At 38.7% G+C, this 19591-nt stretch overlaps 1 protein-coding gene across 4 annotated transcripts in view; it reads left to right on the forward strand.

Moving 5' to 3' along the window:
• Unc80 (unc-80 homolog, NALCN channel complex subunit) overlaps positions 1-19591 on the forward strand; it is a 188098-nt gene that overhangs the window by 62045 nt on the left and 106462 nt on the right. For 3 of the 4 annotated variants that reach the window (XM_028765645.1, XM_028765644.1, XM_028765646.1), the window contains exons 23-24: positions 8965-9177; positions 19062-19197. In XM_028765645.1, the coding sequence (XP_028621478.1) occupies positions 8965-9177; positions 19062-19197 (349 nt within the window). Of the gene's footprint in view, positions 1-8964; positions 9178-19061; positions 19234-19591 lie in introns of all 4 variants that reach the window. The other variant, XM_028765643.1, reaches the window with a different exon arrangement.

Raw genomic sequence — 19591 nt, forward strand, 5'->3', positions numbered from 1 at the left:
ATAGATAGATAGATAGATAGATAGATAGATAGATAGATAGATAGATAGATCACAAACATACATGCTTACATACACAGATACATAGATACATAGATAGACAGGCAGGTACACACTGTAAAAGGGCAGATATACAGAGCAAGGCATAGTTGTAAACTCTGCTTCTTTATCATGCAGGACTTCAGGGCAGAAGTAGACAAAAGACTGAGTTCAGAATTATATTATAGTCATTTTATCCTACTTTCTTGCACTACTTTATCCTGTTGTTTGTAGGTATGGCTAAAATTGAATTTTGTATTAAATAGTTTTTTCTTTTACTGTTTCATTGATCATACAATTTAAATGTGATTTTTTTTCAAATAGCATTTTTCTTCAGAATCAGAGACTGCTAGTAAGTGAAAAAAATACTAGAAACTTGCAGAGCCAAGCCTAACAAATATGAAAGTTTATTTGTTTGCTTTCAGTCATCTTGCTGTTATCACTACAAGCATGTAATTCAAGGTTGTTGAATTAAGGACAGCACAGCTATTCCTCACAATCATTTTCTTTCGTATAAATGTGTCAAATACAACTGTAACTTTTTTTAAGTTTACAAAAAGGATCCCTTTCACAGTAAGCTTACAGGATATGCCAGTGCAAGAGGAAAGAGAAGCAGTGTGGGTAACATGTATTTACTGTGTACATGCTCTCCTTATTCAGCGAACCTGCAATGCATGTAGATGGTGACTTCTAGTTTGGGGGTAATTTATTAGCATGAATACAATGAACAGTGATGTCAGTTGGCTTTAGCACCAATTTCCATGAATATTAATACATCTGTGGGATTGTAGGACTCTCTCTAGTCTGTGACTGGAGAAAATTGAATTTATGTTAAATTATTCAGCCTTATAAATAGGTAAATTTAAGGGAAAAAAAAAGCTAAAGTCATGTCCACGGTGGACTTCACAAAACAAGGCATGCCCAGTGATTTTAAGAGTTCTACCCACTTAATGACATACCTGTGCCTACCAGAAGCACTGCTTTGTTATGTTGATTTGTTTTGCTCTCTATTACCTGATTTTGAGATTTATTAATGTGAAGTCATGCATTTCTTTTTGTTCGATGTTAGGTTTCATGTGATGCAATTAGTGCTACTAACTTACACTGAAGAATGGTTTTGTTAACTATAGTACAAGTTGTAAATTTGTCTTATTTTAGCAAGGTACTTCTATTTTTTTCTAGTGTTTTGGCAGTTTTAGATGATGTTTCCATATATGTCTTTGCACATGGGCCTAGACTCAGAATAGTTTCCCAGATAAACAGAAGAATGCAATTCTGATTATAATTTTGCATTTGGTGTAAAACCCATACTTCATGGTAGTTGTGGGAATTCTACACAGGTACAATTGTGTAATGAAAGTTCATCTGTCTGTGTTCTTGCTTATGTTTTTACTTGTTTACATCATTATTTTTACCAGTCTGGTACCCGAGAGTGACTGACTTTGTATTTCAACAAAAAACTTAAGATGTTCTTATATAGATTTGATAAATAATTTAATTTGTATCTTTGTCTATCCCTTTACTATAGAATTATTTGCCTTTGTGTGTGTGTGTGTGTGTGTGTGTGTGTGTGTGTGCACAAGCATGTGTGCATTCATGCATACATGTGTTGCAGGGGGCATATATTCATATGTGAGTGTAAGCACATATATGCCACCACATGTGCAAGTCAGAAGACAACACTGGTGTTGCCCCATTCCTTCCATTGTGTTTGAGTGAAGATCTGTTGTTCACAGGCTACCCCAGGCTAGCTGGCCTTCAAGCTTCCAGTGACCTTTTTCTGTTTCCTGCCCCAGAAGCCCTGGGATTACATATGAGTTGTACCACACCTGGATTCATGTGCATTCTGGGATCAGAACTCAAGTCCTTATGCTTAAAATGTCGCTAAAGTTGAGCAAATTCTGTTGGGTATTTCTCATTTTACCTTAATGGTTTTTGCAAACACACGTTCCCTCTTTAAGTATGCTTCACCAGAATGGATTCAGAGGTCAACCAGTGTAGCTCTCTCAGCGGCTGTGTTTTTTGCAAATGTCTCTGTTTTGACCTCAACTTGAAGCTCCTTCTGCCAGAATTGTTGTAAATCATAGGCTGACATTTTCTTCCTTCCCTTTTAAGATATTATTTCATCCCTCTATCTTAATACTCCTTATTGGCAATCAGGAACCGGGGATAACCCTATTCCAAGCATCTTTAATATCTTCTGGTCACTGTTGATAGTTTACAGTTTCATTAAAATACTTTTGCCATATTTTTCTACAGCAGTGATTGTCAACCTTCCCAATACTTTGACACTTCATGTTGCAGTGACCCCCAAACCTTAAATTTATTTTTATTGCTACTTCAGAACTGTATTATTGCTACTGCCATAAATTGTAGTATAAATATCTGGTGTTTTTGATGGTCTTAGGTGACCCCTGTCAATGAGTCATTTGACCCAAAGGGGTCATGATCCATAGGCTGAGAACTGCTGATTTAGAGCTCATGAGGCCTCTAAATTGCATACTTGGCATATAGTATCTATTCTGGAAAATGTTCCAGTGCTATCTCTTTGCTATACGGTACCTCACGTTTCCTCTGATCTTTACTTCTGGAAATTATAGATAAATGCTAGGTCTAATTTTATCCCCTGACCTTGGTAGCCTCCTCTACCTATTTTATATCTTTTTCTCTCAGTACTGTGTCCTAGAAAAATGTCCAGATATCATAATTCACCTCACTGTCTCTTTTTCAAGTTGGTCTGAGCCCACAGGTCTTTAGTTTAATTATGTGTATGGGGATTTGCCTGCATGTATCTCTATGTACCATGTGCCATGCCTGGAACCTGCAGATGTTGGAGTCCCTGGGACTAGAGTTACACATAGTTATGAACTACAGTGTAGAATCTGAGAATCAAAACCAGGTCGTCCAGAAAGGTAACCAGTTCTTTTAACTGCTGAGCAATTTCTTCAGCCTCATTCCCACCATTTTTAATCCAGGGCAAGGCTGCCTATTACAGGATATTTCCTAAGGTCTGGAGAAATTTGAGGTTTTTACAACTTGGAGATCATTACTGGCATCTATAACAGTAGATACTGGCAAAGATACCAAAGATGCTAATAAACATGTTACTCATTGCATGTCACCCATGAAAACAGTGAGGATCTGACCCATAGGTTAGCAGCATTGGTGTTAAAAACAAAACCAAACTAACAACAGTCAACTAATCTATGCTTAGCCTATCTTTTAGATTTAAATTTCAAGAGCACTGCTACATTTTTTATTTGTAAAAGGTCAAGTTTAGCATCTTGTAAAAGGTCAGTTATAGGCACGTTCCTATAAACACAGCATTCAGGATACCTAGCCTTGGCTACCTAATGAGACCATTGACTTCAAACAAGCAAACAGAATTAACATGACATGAAACTGTGTGGCCTGACCCCCTACCAGCTTGAGCCTTGATATTTAACTTGTGTACCAAGAGCCGTCAAGTCAAATGCTTGCTAACTCATCCCACTCCTCCTCCATGTCTTTGCTTTCGACTCTCCCATCTCACCTTAGAAATAAAATAAATAAATAAACATTTATCTAGCTAGCATTTTTAGGTATTTTAAACCAAAGGACGTTTGTCTGCCCACACAGTTTATTGTATAAAATAAAAGACATCATTTTTTTTAAATACTGACCATAAGCATGACCATGACTTGAGTAAATGTGAAAATAACTAGCTATCCAGACCATGAGCTGACCACTCATGCCCACCACAGGCTGCCCACAGCTACTGTTAAAGTAGATAGAGGCAACTTGTCAGGTAATGAGTCTGTTATGGGGTGATCTCACCCAGGGAGAGAATTCAATACCAGCAAAGTAATAAACATTGACTCAGAAGCATATGCCCTCTGGCAAAAAAAAGGGGGGAAAAAGATTCTAACACATACTGAGACCCACAAAAACGGCTTTATTCCCATTGGTTTTAAATAAACATACACCTCACTCCAGCAAGCTCTTTATATTTTATTGTAAGGCAATAAAAATTATGTGATTCCCCAGAGACCATCATAAAATATTTAGCTTTCAAAAAATAGGGAGTTCCCTTGCAGCATTGAGATTTCTTCTCATTTAACAAGCTAAGGTATAGCCCCCGAAGGAAAGGAATGCATTGCAATTATACCCTCCAATTAACTGTTGTGTCCTGGTAAATATATTTCTAGGTCCCCAGATAAAAGACAGCCCAGCTGTTGGGTTTAGTATCTCAATTCTCGTTTCACCTTCACAAAGGAAACATTCAATATATATAACAATTATAAAATCCAGGGGAAATAGAAAAAACAGAAGCAGGGAAAGTGCCTGGTGCATGAAAGTTCTAGTTGCAAAATGTCCAAGAAATTCAGACCACACAGTGACAGTCTCGTGACTTCATGTGACTTCAGCTAGACAACTCTGTAGCTTCTCCCTTCCTGTAGAATTTAATTATTTTTAAAATATTATTTAAATTTATTTTCCTTCTGTTTTTAAGCCTATAAAATCACCCAGAGCCTTTTGCGACCTATTTTGAAAGCCTTCTCCACATCCTTAATAGTGTCTTTAAGGCTCAGAGCTTGTCTCCCTTTCTCTGTAAACTCCAAACCCTGCTCTCAGCGGCACAATTCTTCCAACAAGACCAACCCCACTTCAATAAAGAAAGCCACACTTCCTAATGTCATTCCCTATGTATGCAAATATATTAGCCTATAGGGTCATTTCTATTCAAACCATACAAGGGATAATAGTTATGCTTATCTATGTATGTAAGGTTACAATTTTTTTCTATTTTTTAAAATTTATTCTTTAATCTTTTTTTACAGTCCATACTTTATCCTCCTCCCAGTCCACCCTCGGACTGTTCCACATCCGACATCTCCTCCACCTCTATCTCCAAAAGGTTATCTTCACTTGACCCGCAGCCCACCAGACCTCCCCACTCCCTGGGGCCTCAAGTCTTTTGAGTGCATCTCCTCTGACTGAGTCCAGATCTGGCAGTCCTCTGCTGTATATGTGTTGGGGACTTCATATCAGTTGGTGTATGCTGCCTGGTTGGTGGCTCAGTGTCTGAGATCTCAGGGTTCCAGATTAATTGAGACTGCTGGTCTTCCTATGGGGTCACCCTCCTCCTCAGCTTCTTACAGCTTTTCCCTAACTCAACCACAGGTGTCACCAGCTTCTGTCCATTGGTTGTGTGTAAATATCTGCATCTGTCTCTTTTGCAGCTGCTTGTTGGGCCTTTCAGAGGGCAGTCACGATAGGCTCCTGTTTGTAAGCACACCATAGCATCTGTAATAGTGGCAGGCCTTGGCCCTCCCCCTGAGCTGGATCTCAATTTGGGCCTGTCACTAGACAAATTATATTGATCTAGTCAAGAGGCAGTAGTCGACTCTTCTCTAAGATCCATGACCTCAGTAGCTCCAAGAGGTTGGATACTAGGTTTCCAATACCAGCCATCATTTCCCTTTGGTTACTGGCTTCTTAAATATCAAATTGGCTAGCTGTTGGTTACCACCAAGATATGAGAGTCACCGTTAGAAATGTCTTGCCATGCTGGTCGTTGTACTTCATGAGTATCACAACTTAGTAGGACTTTTGGTTGTTTTCTCCGTGGAAGCCTGGATAGCAATTTCTTATACTATGAAAACCAGAACTCAGGGAGGAAACTTTCAGATCAGATCTCACTTGAATCTTCTGAATCCTATGTCCTAAGAATGTGGTGCCTTCAGCAACCTCTGAGAGGCAACCAAGGCTAAACCCAATGGACATTGTTAGCGTTTTTGTTTGATTGTTTTTTATATTTTGGGGAGATGTCTCTTAGACTACTCTGACCAACAAGTCTAAAGGAGATATCTCATGCCTGGTACTTAGGTTTTTGTTAGCTCGTTTATGGTTCCTATGAGGAACATTGTCATCCTTTGTTTCACTCATATGAGTGTGTGTAGACATACATATATATGCATATATAATATAACTTGGCTAAATAGAAGATACTATAATTCTTCAACGGATTTATAAAACACCCTTAGAGTTATTTGTCCCCTCTTCCTCCTCTTTCTGTAGCTCTCCCCAGTTAAGTACCCACAATTTCCCCATTTCCCCCACATATCACCCATATCCTGTTTTGTTGTCTCCCTAAACCAGTTTTGACACTCATAACCATGCTGTTGATGCTTGCTGGTCTCTTTTAGTCATGTAGTGTTCACCTGATTCATTACCCCACTTCAGATTGTCTTTCTCTCTGATGTGAAATCAGCCTTCTCCATTATGCCATAACTGCTTGCACTGAACTGTAAGAGTTACGTTCTGTCAGAAGGGAACCATTGTCTTTCCTCAATGCCTGGTAAGAATCCTCTGTTCTGGGTATTCTGTAGTCCTGCCTCGCCAAATCTCTACTTTCCAAAACTATAATTGAAATAGTATTTACAAACATTCATCACTGCCACATCCATACTAGAATGCCTTAGCTGTTGTTGCTCACGTGTATTTATTCTTTGTGCTTGGCATCTTCTCATAGAATTTGTAGTAGTATCTCTAGTTTTGTGTCTTAACATCCCCCATCAACTTCCTGCACAGAAATGCTCACAAGGCTGGGCTTTAACTAGAAAAAATTCTAGCTTTAACTAAAAATTCTAGGATGCACTACCGTGATTATTTTTCTTTAAAAACGGTTTTAAATTACATCTATAGAAATCTGCATTTAAGGGATACCTGCATTTAAGGGACATACAAGACAGTTACAATTTACTTTAATCTTCTAAAGGAGCACAAAAAACAAAGATTTCTCCCTGGAGACAGTAGCCAGAACCTTATAGGTGGAGAGTTGCTGGGTGGTGGAAGGAAGTGGCCGTAGGTCATGGGAACAGCATATCTAGAAAGATATGAGATTTCATATTTGGAAAATGGCTGCTTAGTTGATTAATTTAGATTGTACAGCACATGAGATGGGAATAGACTGGGAGATGATTGGACATCTCCAACCAAGTCACAAAGATTGACATCCTTTTTCATTCTATGGAACTGTTGTAAGTTTTGATGATAGAAGGAATGTAATATGTCTTTTTAAAAAATATTATATTTACTGATATTTTATTTTTAAATAGTTTCTACCTACATCCTAAAAAATTCTCTTTTAGTAAGATCTCTGAATATAAATTAAGAAAATATAAATAAGAGAAAAGTTAGTATAGGTGTGGACATGGAAGAACATGGATTGTGTACTGTGTGTTCCCCTTCACAGTCCATGGTCAGGTAGCAACAAACGCGGCTTATATTTCCTGAACAAAGAGTCAAGTATATATTATAATTTATAAAAAATCAACTGTAACATAAATCTCTAGACATTAATGTCTACTTTAGCATTTTTAATTCAATTGTTTAGAAATCTGTTGCTTAAAACGATAAAAAAAATTTTTTTCAATCTAAAAACTATTATCACTGGTCGTGTCGAGTACCAAGTAACCCAGAGGTGATGTCAATGTTGTGACACAAAACAAATCAAAAAACCCTGCACAAATGATACAAGGTGACACGTGACAATTTCCTTATGACTTACTGATGACCTCCTTCACCTACTCTTCCTTCTCTTCCTCATCTTTTTCTTCTGTTTCTCCCCCATCTTCTCCTCCTCCCCTTGCCTCTTTGCACATGCTTGTTAGCTTTTAAAGAGTTCAATAGAGTATCTAACTCACTTTTCCAGGGCACCAAAGCCACAACTTTTATTATTTATTATTAAAACCATATCTTTGCATGACGAGAGGAAATCCTGCTTTTTATTTTCCCCAAAAAAAAAGTTCTGGTTCTCATTTATCAATTAAATAATTTCCTGTTTTCTCGAATAGTTTCAAGTAAATGATGCTTATTATGCAGAATTTAGTCTGTTGTTCAGGAAAAAGGATTAATTCAGCAAAAGCTTTCTCTTCTTTTTTTCTAATGCTCGAAGTGTGAAAAACAACCATTCGCCTCATGAAACATGAGAATGGTCTTAGATGACATACCAATATAGGGCCAATATAACAACACCGTGATTGAAGGAAGATTCATTCTACAAATGGAGTATTTGCTTATTCATGTTAAAATTGTAGTGTGTGTGTGTGTGTGTGTGTGTTTGTGTGTGTGTGAGTTGAAGCTTCTTGAAAGAAGTTTCATTCACACATACACTCAAGTTGCCTGTTCTGGTTTGTTTGCTATTATTTTATCTTATTTAATTTTGTCTTATTATTACTTTGTAGATGGCTGTATTCTAGATAGAGAAGTAAAACTTATGTATTAGGGTGGGTGGGGAGTTGGAGAGGATCTCAGAGGAGCTGGGGGAGGGGATCCATGATCTGAATATATTGCATGGAAAAAAATCTATTTTCAATAAAAAGTTAATTACAGATGTATAATGAAAGAATGTGATCAGTTGTGAACTAAGAAGATGAAAGTGGCAAGAGCTCTCTTAGGACACCTAATTCCTCAGTGTCCACAGTGTCCTGGAGATTTTATTTCCAGATTATTCGCTATTTTGCTCATACTATCCTGAGAAATGTAACCAGGCCATGTTAAAACATCCAGGCAGGCATATGCCAAGAAACTCCATCATTCAACTTGAGCACTTTATTTTTATATATATATATATATATATATATATATATATATATGTTATTTTTTACTTATTTACTTTACATCTCCGTCACTGCTCCACTCCTGGTCACTCCTCCCACAACCCTTCCCTCTTTCCCCCATTCCTGAATCCCCCTTTTCCTCTGGGTGGGTGGTGTCCTCCTGGGTATCCCTTTTCCCCTCCTGACCCTGACACTTCAAGTCCTTGCAGGTCTAGGTGCTGAGCAGCCCAACGAGAAGAAGATAACCTATACATACAGACAACAGCTTTTGGATAGCCCCCACACTTCCTTAATCCCATACTGTTCTTTCCTTAACCCTTCTCAGGAAGCTCCTGTGGTGGCCAGAGCAGCTCTATTCCTCGAATGTGCCCGTTTTGTCCACCGGTGCAACCGTGGTAATTGGCCTGAGTGGATGAAAGGGCACCACGTGAACATCACCAAGAAAGGCCTTTCCCGGGGCAGATCTCCCATCGTGGGCAACAAGCGGAACCAGAAGCTTCAGTGGAACGCCGCCAAGCTCTTCTACCAGTGGGGAGATGTGAGCTCTCATCTTTCGTCTGTAAAACCTAGCGCATTTCAGTGAGATGAAGTTTCTCTTAATGAATTAGCTTTACAGACAGTTTATTGTCTGTTATACTCCAGATACCAAATGATCACTTTGGAGAGAAAGCAACCATTTAATTCCCCCAAACAAATCTATAAGGCTAAATATTACTCTTTGGCTTTATAGTTAAGGACATTGAGGTTTATGCCATAGTGTGCCACAGTGCATGTAGCTAAAGTAATCTCTATTTCATCCTCCATGTTGGATTTCAAAGACTTGCTTTTATTTGCTGAATTCAAAAAACTTCTATGTGGTCAAATCAGTTTAAGCATGAATTTTTCTTATTTTAAATTTTTCACATTTTTCTTCTTGGGCAATTTGACATATGTACATCTGGTTTTGAGCATTTCCACCTCCTGTTCTCTGCTATTATCTCCCCACTCCCTCTTCTCCGCTGAAACTCTTTTTCCCAGCTAGCCCCTGCTATTTTGATGTATTCTTTTTCTTGACTCACTGAGTTTAATTGTGGGTGCTTGCATGATCGTGAGTATGAGGGAGGTTATTGACCGGAACATGGGCTACTTAGCACTGGCTACACCATTGAAGAAATGCTATCCCTCCCCAGCGTGGACTTACTGCCCGCTGTCACTTCCCTTCACTTTTCTGATAGATTTTTTTTCTTTCTTTGACATACCTTCTACATATATAGGTATGCGAATGACTAACTAAGAAATGAGTGTTTTTAGAATTCTAATAAAATGGTCACTTAAAATGACAACTTCCTCACTACAGGAAGGGAGAAGGTGGATAATAAAAGGAAATTCAAGACTAAGGGTTTTTATGTTCTGCTAATTTTAAGCAGAAACAAACACAAATGCTTATAAAAGTGCTCAACATCTTAAAGCTACAGGTATAATTCCCTAACTCTCTGGGCTGGCATCCACTAATGCCACTGATTCAGGGTTTTCTGCTCCCAGTCTTCTCTCATCTCTTTTGAATTCTAATTCAGAATGCATGCCCTATACCAAGAAGGTGTGCTGTCTGCCTGTAAATATGAATGCATTAACCTTTCTCTTCTATTAAATTTTCTTTTAATTGTCTTATATAACCATCCTATGAGGGGGGAGAAAAAAAGCAAAATGGTGTGAGGTGTGTTCCATAAATATCAGACAGCAATCTTCATTAATGCTAGCATTCATGATCAATACTTGGCACTGCCTTTTGGGGCAGTCTCTGTTGCACAATTTATAGAAGAGAAAAGACATTCTTCTGGTACCCAGTCTTGAGAAACAAGTGAGTTGAGTTACATAACTCCACAATATTTTTCCTATATTTTGCTATGCTTATTTAATATTAAACACAAGCATTTACACAAGTCAAGCCATATAAATAAAAACTATATCATGAGACACAAAGATACACCAGAGCCATAGAAACTCAAGGAAGGAAAATCCTTTACTAAATTTCTGCCATCATATGCCTGGCATATCGTTAAGATTCATAATTATTAGCTGAAGGTTCACTGGGCTAGAAATCAAACATACTGAGCCTTAATTACTTTTTTCTTTCTTTTTAAATTAATTATTTTATTTATTTTCATCCCAAATATTGCCCCCTTCCTGGTCCCCCTTCCTTGAGTTCATCACCCCATCTCCCTTCCCTTTAACCTCTAAAGGTTAAAAAGGCTCTCCTCTTAGACCCTCCCCCAAAACTCCCTTCCCTGGGGCATCAAGTATCTATAGGATTAGGTGCATCTGCTCCCACTGAGGCCAGACAAAGCAGTCTTCTGTTACATATGTGCCTGGGACCCCGGACAAGCCTGTATGCTCTTTGGTTGGTGGCTTAATCTCTGTGAGCTTTCAAGGGATCCAGTTAGTTGACACTGTTGGTCTTCCTATGGGGTTGCCATCCTCTTCAACTCCTTCAATTCTTCCCTTACCTCTTCCATAGGGGCCCCAGACTTCAGCCCAATGGTCGGTTGTAAGTATCTACATTTGTCTCAGTCATCTAATGGCAGAGCCTCTCAAAGGACAGCCGTGCTAGGCTCCTGTCTGCAAGCACAACATAGCATCAGTAATAGTATCAAGCTTTGGTGCCTTCCCATGGATCTAAAGTTGGCTGGTCACTGGACAGTCCTTTCTTCAGTCTCTGCTCCATTTTTGTCTCTGCTTTTCTTTTAGACAGTAACAATTCTGGGTCAAAAATTTTGAAGGTAGGTTAATGACCTCCATCCCTCAATGGTGGGCCCTGTCTTTCTACAGGAAGTACTCTCTTCAGGTTCCATCTCCCCACTGTTGGGCATTTTGGCCAACATTTTAAGGTCATCCCAAATGAGTCCTGAGATCCTCTCACATCCCAGGTCTCTGGGACTTTCTAAAGGTTGCCTCCACCACCACCCCCCCCACGTTCCTCAGCTGCATATTCCCATTCATTCTCCTGTCCCTCTGGGCTACTCTCCTGTCTCCCCCATACCTGATCCTGCCACTCTTCCCCCTCCCTTCTCCTTCCGAAGTCTTTCCCTTCTTCTGCCTCCCATGATTATTTTGTTTCCCCTTCTAAGTGAGATTGAAGCATCCTCATCCTTGGGCGTTCCTTCTTGTTAAATTTCTTAAAGTCTGTGGGTTGTATCATGGGTATTCTATAGTTTTTGGCTAATATCCACTTATCAGTGAGTACATACCATGCATGTCCTTTGGGGTCTGGGTTTACCTCACTCAGTATGATATTTTCTAGTTCTCTCCATTTGCCTGCAAAATTCATGATGTCCTCATCTTTTAAAGTTTATTTATTTATTTTACATGTGTAAGTACACTATTGCTATCTTCAGACACACCAGAAGAGAGCATCAGATCCCATTACAGATGCTTGTGAGCCATCATGTGATTGCTGGGAATTAAACTTAGAACTTCTGTAAGAGCAATCAGTGCTTTTAACCACTGAGCTTTCTCTCCAGCCCCCAGATATCCTTTTTTTAAATAGCTGAATAGTATTCCATTGTGTAAACAGACCACATTTTCTGTATCCTTTCTTTGGAGCTATCTGAGATGCTTCAAGTTTCTTAAGCCTGAATTCTAACTTCTTTTCCCATTGAAACATTGACTTTGTGCTTGTTGCATGAATTCCCTGTGTCTCCTTCTACTCACTGTGGAATAATTTGCTACTGTTTTACTGGAATATTAAAATAAGAATAACTAAGGATGAGATGATCCCCCAGTTGGTGAAGTGCTTGCCAATAAAGACTTGAGGTCAGTTATCAAAACTCACACAAGAAAAAGCCAAGCATGGCAGCACACTTGGTTTCCCAGTGCTGGGGAGGCAGAGACAGGTAGGTCTCCAGAGCTTATTAGCCAGCCTGCCTAGTCTAATCAGCGAGCAGCAGGCCAGTGAGAAAGAGACTCTGTTTCACAAAAACAAAAATGGCACTGCCTAAGGAACAATGCTGGAATTTGACCTCTGGCCTCTATGTGTACATGCAAACATGTGTCCACAAATGCACACATAATAGACAGACAGACAGACAGACAGACAGACGGATGGACGGACGGACGGATGGACGGACGGACAGACAGACAGACTGTTATACTCCCTGCATAATAATTGCATCAAACAATAAGATAAATCCCTGTAAATTATTGAACTTGACAACACATAAGTACCTAACATCAGATTTTTATATTAATTCTTCATTCTACCTGATTAGGGCAATTCCTACCCAAGAGTTTAGTTTTTGACATCCATGTTTTAGAGAACGTAAAGTATATTCATGACCCAGCTGGAACTATCTTGCCTACAAACTAAAATCTTAATAAATGATAGCCCTTCACCACTGTCTTTCTTAAAAGAAGATAAAAATCACATAGACAGTTAGTAAAGTTTTAAGACTCCCACAATTTTGTTTACTTGGAAAATGTTCTTGCTCCCCCACTCCCTGATTACACTTTAAGTCTGTCTGACTCTTGTCACCCATGTTTCAGTGTATTCCCTGACGTTCAAAATGAAGACATAATTGCTACTCTGTCACTCTGTCTGCTGAGATTTTATTTTCTTTTGATGAAGGTATTTATTGGCCTATGCACAGAGCTCCTGTAAAATTTCTTTCTCTAGGGGATAGAAATGTTACCCTAAATGAGTTTGGTGAATAGCTATGTGAAAAAGAAAAAGAAAAAAAAACAAACCCTTAAAGGCATATGTCATATTGAAGAAAACAGGATTGGTGAAGGGAATACAACTTAGGTGGGAGTGGAGGTAGAGAATGGGGATGGCAGTCTGTCTCTAAACAGTCTTCAGAGACAGGGCCTTTTAAATACTCTGTAAAACATGTTTACAGGATGGTTATGGTATAATGCAATGTAACAGACAGAAATATGAACAAAAAATTCTAGCAAAAGTAGAATAGGTAATTGAAGGAAGCTGGTGCTGTTTTATTCCTTCCAGTTGTACATGAACTTCTTACTGAGGTAACACCTAGTCCATGCAGGAGTTCATCCTGAATGCCTTCTCTTGTGGTCAGTCTCAAGCAATAATACAAGACTTTCACTAAACATACTTGCAAATCCCAGTCTCTCTCTTTCATACTTAGTTTTTTTTATTAAGATATTGACTATTCTTTCCCAGTTACTTGGCCTCATAATCCTGCTGAAATTGGGGGGGGTGAAGTTTTTCTGTGAGACTACATTGGTTGTTATCAAGATAAAATCATCAGATTGGAAATTTATATCTCCACACGGCAGGAGTGGGATGAAGGTTTTTTTCTTATTCCAACACCCTGCCTTTTCTATCTCAAAGTAAAACCATTCAACCCTTTGTTGGTAAAAAGTTTTCTCATTTTTAAAAGTCCTGGAACCTTTGGACAATCTTGTTCCTCAGTAAAATGGAGATGTGTTTTTCTTCAGCCTTTCAACTCTTTTGAGTTAAAAGAGTGCTTAACTCCTGTATTTCTCCCTGGGCAAAGAGACAATGGGCTACAAATAACTAACACAGATGAACCCTTCTCTGATATAATAACATTAAACAATACATAAAATATATTTGGAGATTTTTGCAAGAATTCATAAATTATAAACGTATTCACCAGATGTGCATAGTGTCTCTCTGAGAAAGATGCCTCTGGGTCTTGCTTTTATATAGTGAAAAAGGACTGTCATATAATACCAATTACGTGTTAGTCTTCAATATGATTAATAATCAATCTTATGTTGAATTTATGTGTTTTGTAGACTATTCCCCAAAATGATTCACCTTTTTATCCTTTCCTATATTTAGGAAACAGTCAGAATGTGTGAAGCCTGAACTGGTCTGTTATTCCACGTATTAATCTGCAGCCTAGATAGAGATGTATGCATCACTGGAAAGCCTGAAACATAAAGCAACATAAACAGACCAATTAGATAAGATTATCTATTTAGCTTAATTAAATATAGCAAGATTAACAATTTGCCATTAACAGTGAAAAATGCATTTAACTTCAATAATGTGTGGGCCACCATTTAAAAAATCTTCAAATGTTAATTACTGTACCATAATCATATCGATGTTGTTTCCAACTCTAATATTTCTTTGTGCTTTATTAGCTTGATATAATTAAAACTGTGATTGACTTATCTTCATCTGATTTTAATTGAGACAGTCAGCAACAGAAGCATATTCTATTACAAAACTTAAAAAGCTATCCATCACATCATTCTTGCTACCTACCCTCTTCTGCCAGAACTACAAAACTCTCCCACACAAGCGAGCTTCAAACTCACGGCTATGCAACTGCTAGCATGTGGGTCCATCCTTCTGCTTTCGTCTGTATGTATGTGTCAGAACCTCGGTGATGTCAGAGGGACTCCCTTGCCTAAGTCTGATGAAATTTGGGGACTTAGAAAATAAGCAATGAGATTCGAGGTCACTGAGATAAATAATCAAGACAGTTTTCAGTTGTTAGCTTTATTTTCCCTTTGCGGATGGTCCCTTTATTTTCTATGTAAAGCAATTTTAAAGGCCTTCTTAGTCAACATTCACTATTTCCAATCCTCTGGTGGTGAAATACATACAGATATTCAGACATATGTATATACACATGTACATACACACACAGAGACACACAGAGACACACACAGACACAAACATACACATATTTCCTAAAAGTCAGTCAGTTAAGGTAGATTTTCAAAACAAAGGCACATTTTCAAAAGACCTGGCTAGTCACTTTACTATGCAGGAAGATTTGGACCCATTTAGACTCTACCTCATTTGAGGAGTGCCCACCTCCTGACCTCACCTCTTTTCTCCCCATGTATCCATTGCCTAAGGGTCTCATAATTTCTCCTTGTGTTATTTTCCTCAGGGTCACTCAATTCCTGTGTGTCCAGTGCTGGGTGTGAGGAATAAGCACAGAGTGCCCTGTCCAGAGAACTTTTCAAATCCCAGCTCTGCATTGCCAAGTTCATCTTGGGGGCATTTTTTCTATATCTCCAAACTTAGTTTGAACAAAATAAAACCCTTATTCTGAAATACACATCCGTCTGCCACCATGTCTAGATTTTGGCTGACATTAGTGGTCCTACTAGCATGTGATACGTGTACCATTTAGCACAGTAAAAATCCTCTTTCTGCTGATCCTACCTTTCCCTAATCAAAGTCTCACAGGTCAGAGCTGCGCTACTTCAATTTTAGATTTTTTTCTATTTTCTCTCTTCTTCACAACCACACCTTATAATCCATTTTATACATTGCCAGTAAGATCATGTCCATAGGACACAATGTATCCAAAACATAATACTCATAATAGTCTCCTTACCTTTAGCCTTGGCCCCTGTGAGTCATTCTATAAACTCTGGCTGTCTGGTTAGAAGAATATATATTAGTGCCCCCTCTTCCTTTCCCTTGAGTTAAGGCCCAAGTTGCTAAGACTGGAGTCATTGTTGGAATCTTTGCTTAAATAATTTCTAAGATTATAGGTGATGAAGTTGAATTAGCTCATACACATAAGGCTTTTTAACTTAAGCCTTCATAATGTAAATTTATGTTATAATATATATAATAATATTACTATATTATACATTTTAATATTTAATGTTGTTATAAGATATTATTAATAATATATAAAATATAAATTTACATAAATAGTAGACTTCTATAAATGTTAAAGTCAAGCCTCACATTATACCTTCCTGAGCAGATGGTACAATGACCCTCCAATTCCAATGGTTCATTGGACTACCCAGTCCTAAGATACCTTTCCAGCCTCTCTGCATATTTTCTCCATTTTTTTTTTGTTTTGTTTTTGGTCTTTCAAGACAGGGTTTCTTTGTGTTGCCCTGGCTGTCCTGGAACTCACTTTGTAGACCAGGCTGTCCTCAAACTCAGAAATCTGCCTGCCTCTGTCTCCCAATTGCTGGGATTAAAAGCTTGTACAACCACTGCCTGGCTCTTCTTCATTTTTTTAAAGTTATTCTTCAGTGATCTCTCAGTGAATCCCTGAATGTCTGATACATTTCCAAAATCAGAGAAACTTTTAGTTTGTTTTAAGTGAACATGTCTCTTCATTTTCAATCAGCCAACACATCAACTGCTCTAAGTCTGTAGTAATGAGACACGTGGTTGTGTAGCTTCTGAATCAGTGAACGTGCCACTTAGCATGTTCTTACCTCCCAAAAAGACTCAGCATGTAGTAAGGAAAAGGATAGGAGACGAACATGTTGGAATTCAGTCCGCAGCCTTCAGCTTGTCTCTTAACCTCTGTAACTTCCCTGTTTGTCAGTGATCTTCCTGTGAATGCATTCATAATTCATCAAGGCACAAGTACAAAAGGCACCAGTGCACTTGAGCAGCTTGCGTATATTCGTGTTTCATTCAAAAACCTTACAAACATCTCACTTTATAAATATTTCATGAATGGAGGAAGAAAGGAGTTACGTCTCCTTAAGACAACCTTCAAGCCTTAGATGAGGTGTAGAACTTTAAATTGTAACTTAGACAAGTTTAGGTTTGATTTTTTTTATAAATGTGGAGTTTAATTTAAATTATTTCATTATAATATTCCAGAAAATTAATATTTAAAAACCCCTCCTTTGAGCCTCCTTGTTCAGCTGGCTAGCTCCACTGCAAACTCATCACGCCTCCCCCTCAGAACAAGGTCTTTGGTGGTGCTGCTTATGATCTTGTTTTATTTGTTTAAAACTTCCAAAGTTAGCAAGTACAACAGGGGAGGATATTGTGAAAACTTTTTCTAGTTTGTTCTTGTTAGGATTTTTGTTCCCTGGTCTGCAGTTTGTCACTTATTTCCAGATCTTACAAAGCCTTTTTTATTTCCAGAAGCTGAGCACATTCAAAACAGTCGTGTTTTAATTGAGAGTGTGAGAGTTTTAATTGGATGCAGTTTGTACATCTGCTCATGGGTACAGGTTGGTCTCCAGCAGTGAGTTTAATTCCTTGCTAAATATTTCATAAGTATGATACAGGGATATGGAAGAAAATGAGTTGGGATTTGTTTTTACTAATGCACAGAGCATAAGACTGTCTGACCCGGAAGCAGTGTTTGCTTTACTTTATCCTTGAGATTCCTTACCAAGGCTCTGACTCTCTGATTCTTACATATTCTGCAATGTTTAGATACAAAGGAAACTGGATGGAGAGAGTGCATTCACCTCTTGAGGAAAATTCCTTTCCATAAATTGTGGAACAATGTGTCATGATTTAGGAGAACAGAGAGCGAGGGTTTGATTCTGTGTATGCCATGTTAGAATCAATATTGTCAGTGTGCCAAGTTATTAAATGTCCTGTTTCTAATGTGGCTTTTAGAAGCTCTACCAGGAGAGCAGTTAACATTTGTTACTAACTATCATGGGATGGGGAGAGGTCCATAAATGCCAATAAGTGCATACATAAATGGTAATATAAATAAAACCACAGGAATAGAATTCTTGCCAACTTCCAAACCCATTAGCATCGCACTGATACTCTTGTAAAAAAAAAAAAAAAAGTATAATCAGATGTACTCCAAACAGTGCACTTTCTTTTTTTTCTGCCCTAAATCTATTTAAAAAAAAAAAAGATATCTATATGTAGGATGTGGATATTGCTCAGTGGGTGAGAGTGTACAAACAATGGAGCCTGGCTTTAAGTTCTCACAAAGAAGGTCCATTGTGGCTACTCCTACCTGTCACACCAGCAGTATGGGTGATAGACACAGGAGTCTTGGTAGGGCTTGATGAACACCATCCTGGCTCATGCTTCACTGAGAAAGCCTGTCTAAAGGGAAGATGAAGAATTATAGAACAGAACACACAGTGTCCTCCTCTAGTCTCCATACTTGCACAAATGCACATACCTGCATAGTTACTGCAAATGGAGAGAGAGAAAGAGAGAGAGAGAGAGAGAGACAGACAGACAGAGAGACAGAGAGACAGAGAGAGACAGACAGAGAGAGACAGAGAGAGAGAGACAGACAGAGATAGACAGAGACAGACAGAGACAGACAAAGAGACAGACAGAGACAGAGAGACAGAGACAGACAGAAAGACAGAGAGAGGAGCAGAGACAGAGAAAAAGAGACAGACACAGACAGACAGACAGACAGACAGACCACCCCACTGCTGGCTTGCTTCCTTACATCAGACCTACAAAATTAATGAACTTTGAATAAACAGGAACATTTGTTTCATAAAATGTTTGTATATGCATATAAAAGTGTCAATTCCATTTTTTCAAAGCTTTAGAACAAATGACCCTGGAGACATCTGTATATTCCCATATTAGCAAAGATGGTGGTGATGATACAGGGAATACAGAAGAGGACTGCGTGAAAAATCACGTCCGCTCTCTGGGGACTGTGTGCTGTCTTCGAGTCTGACACCCTTCATGGTTTTCCTTTCCTTCCTTTTCCACTGTAGGCAATTGGCATCCGATTGAACGAGCTGTGCCATGGAGAGAGCGAGAGTCCTGCTAACCTGCTTGGCCTTATCTATGATGAAGAGACCAAGAGAAGACTTCGGAAGGAGGATGAGGAAGAAGACTTTTTAGATGACAGTAAGGAGACTCCCTTTACTACAAGAGCCCCTGCTTGTAAGAAACTCTGCTTTAGGAACACTTCTTTGTTCCTCTCTCATTCTTTCTCCATCCATCTCCCACAGACCATTCCCCTTCTCCCCATGTGAATGTAAAGCATGTATTTAAGCAGGGGTGTGGAGGGGTTGGAACAAAAGTCAGGAAGAGAAGGCAGATAGACAAAGCACTACAGGCAATGTGGAAGGCACATTGCCTTTTAGCCTCTGACTCTTGTTGCTATCCATAGTCATACTAAGCCTCTGAGAAGGAAAGCAGTTGTGAAAAATTACTTTCCAAAAAGATTTTGCTCTGCTTTGTTTTGCTTTGCTTCTCTCTCTCTCTCTCTCTCTCTCTCTCTCTCTCTCTCTCTCTCTCT

This window comes from Grammomys surdaster, unplaced genomic scaffold (genome assembly GCF_004785775.1).
Source record: "Grammomys surdaster isolate TR1022 unplaced genomic scaffold, NIH_TR_1.0 165, whole genome shotgun sequence".
Lineage (NCBI taxonomy): Eukaryota > Metazoa > Chordata > Mammalia > Rodentia > Muridae > Grammomys > Grammomys surdaster.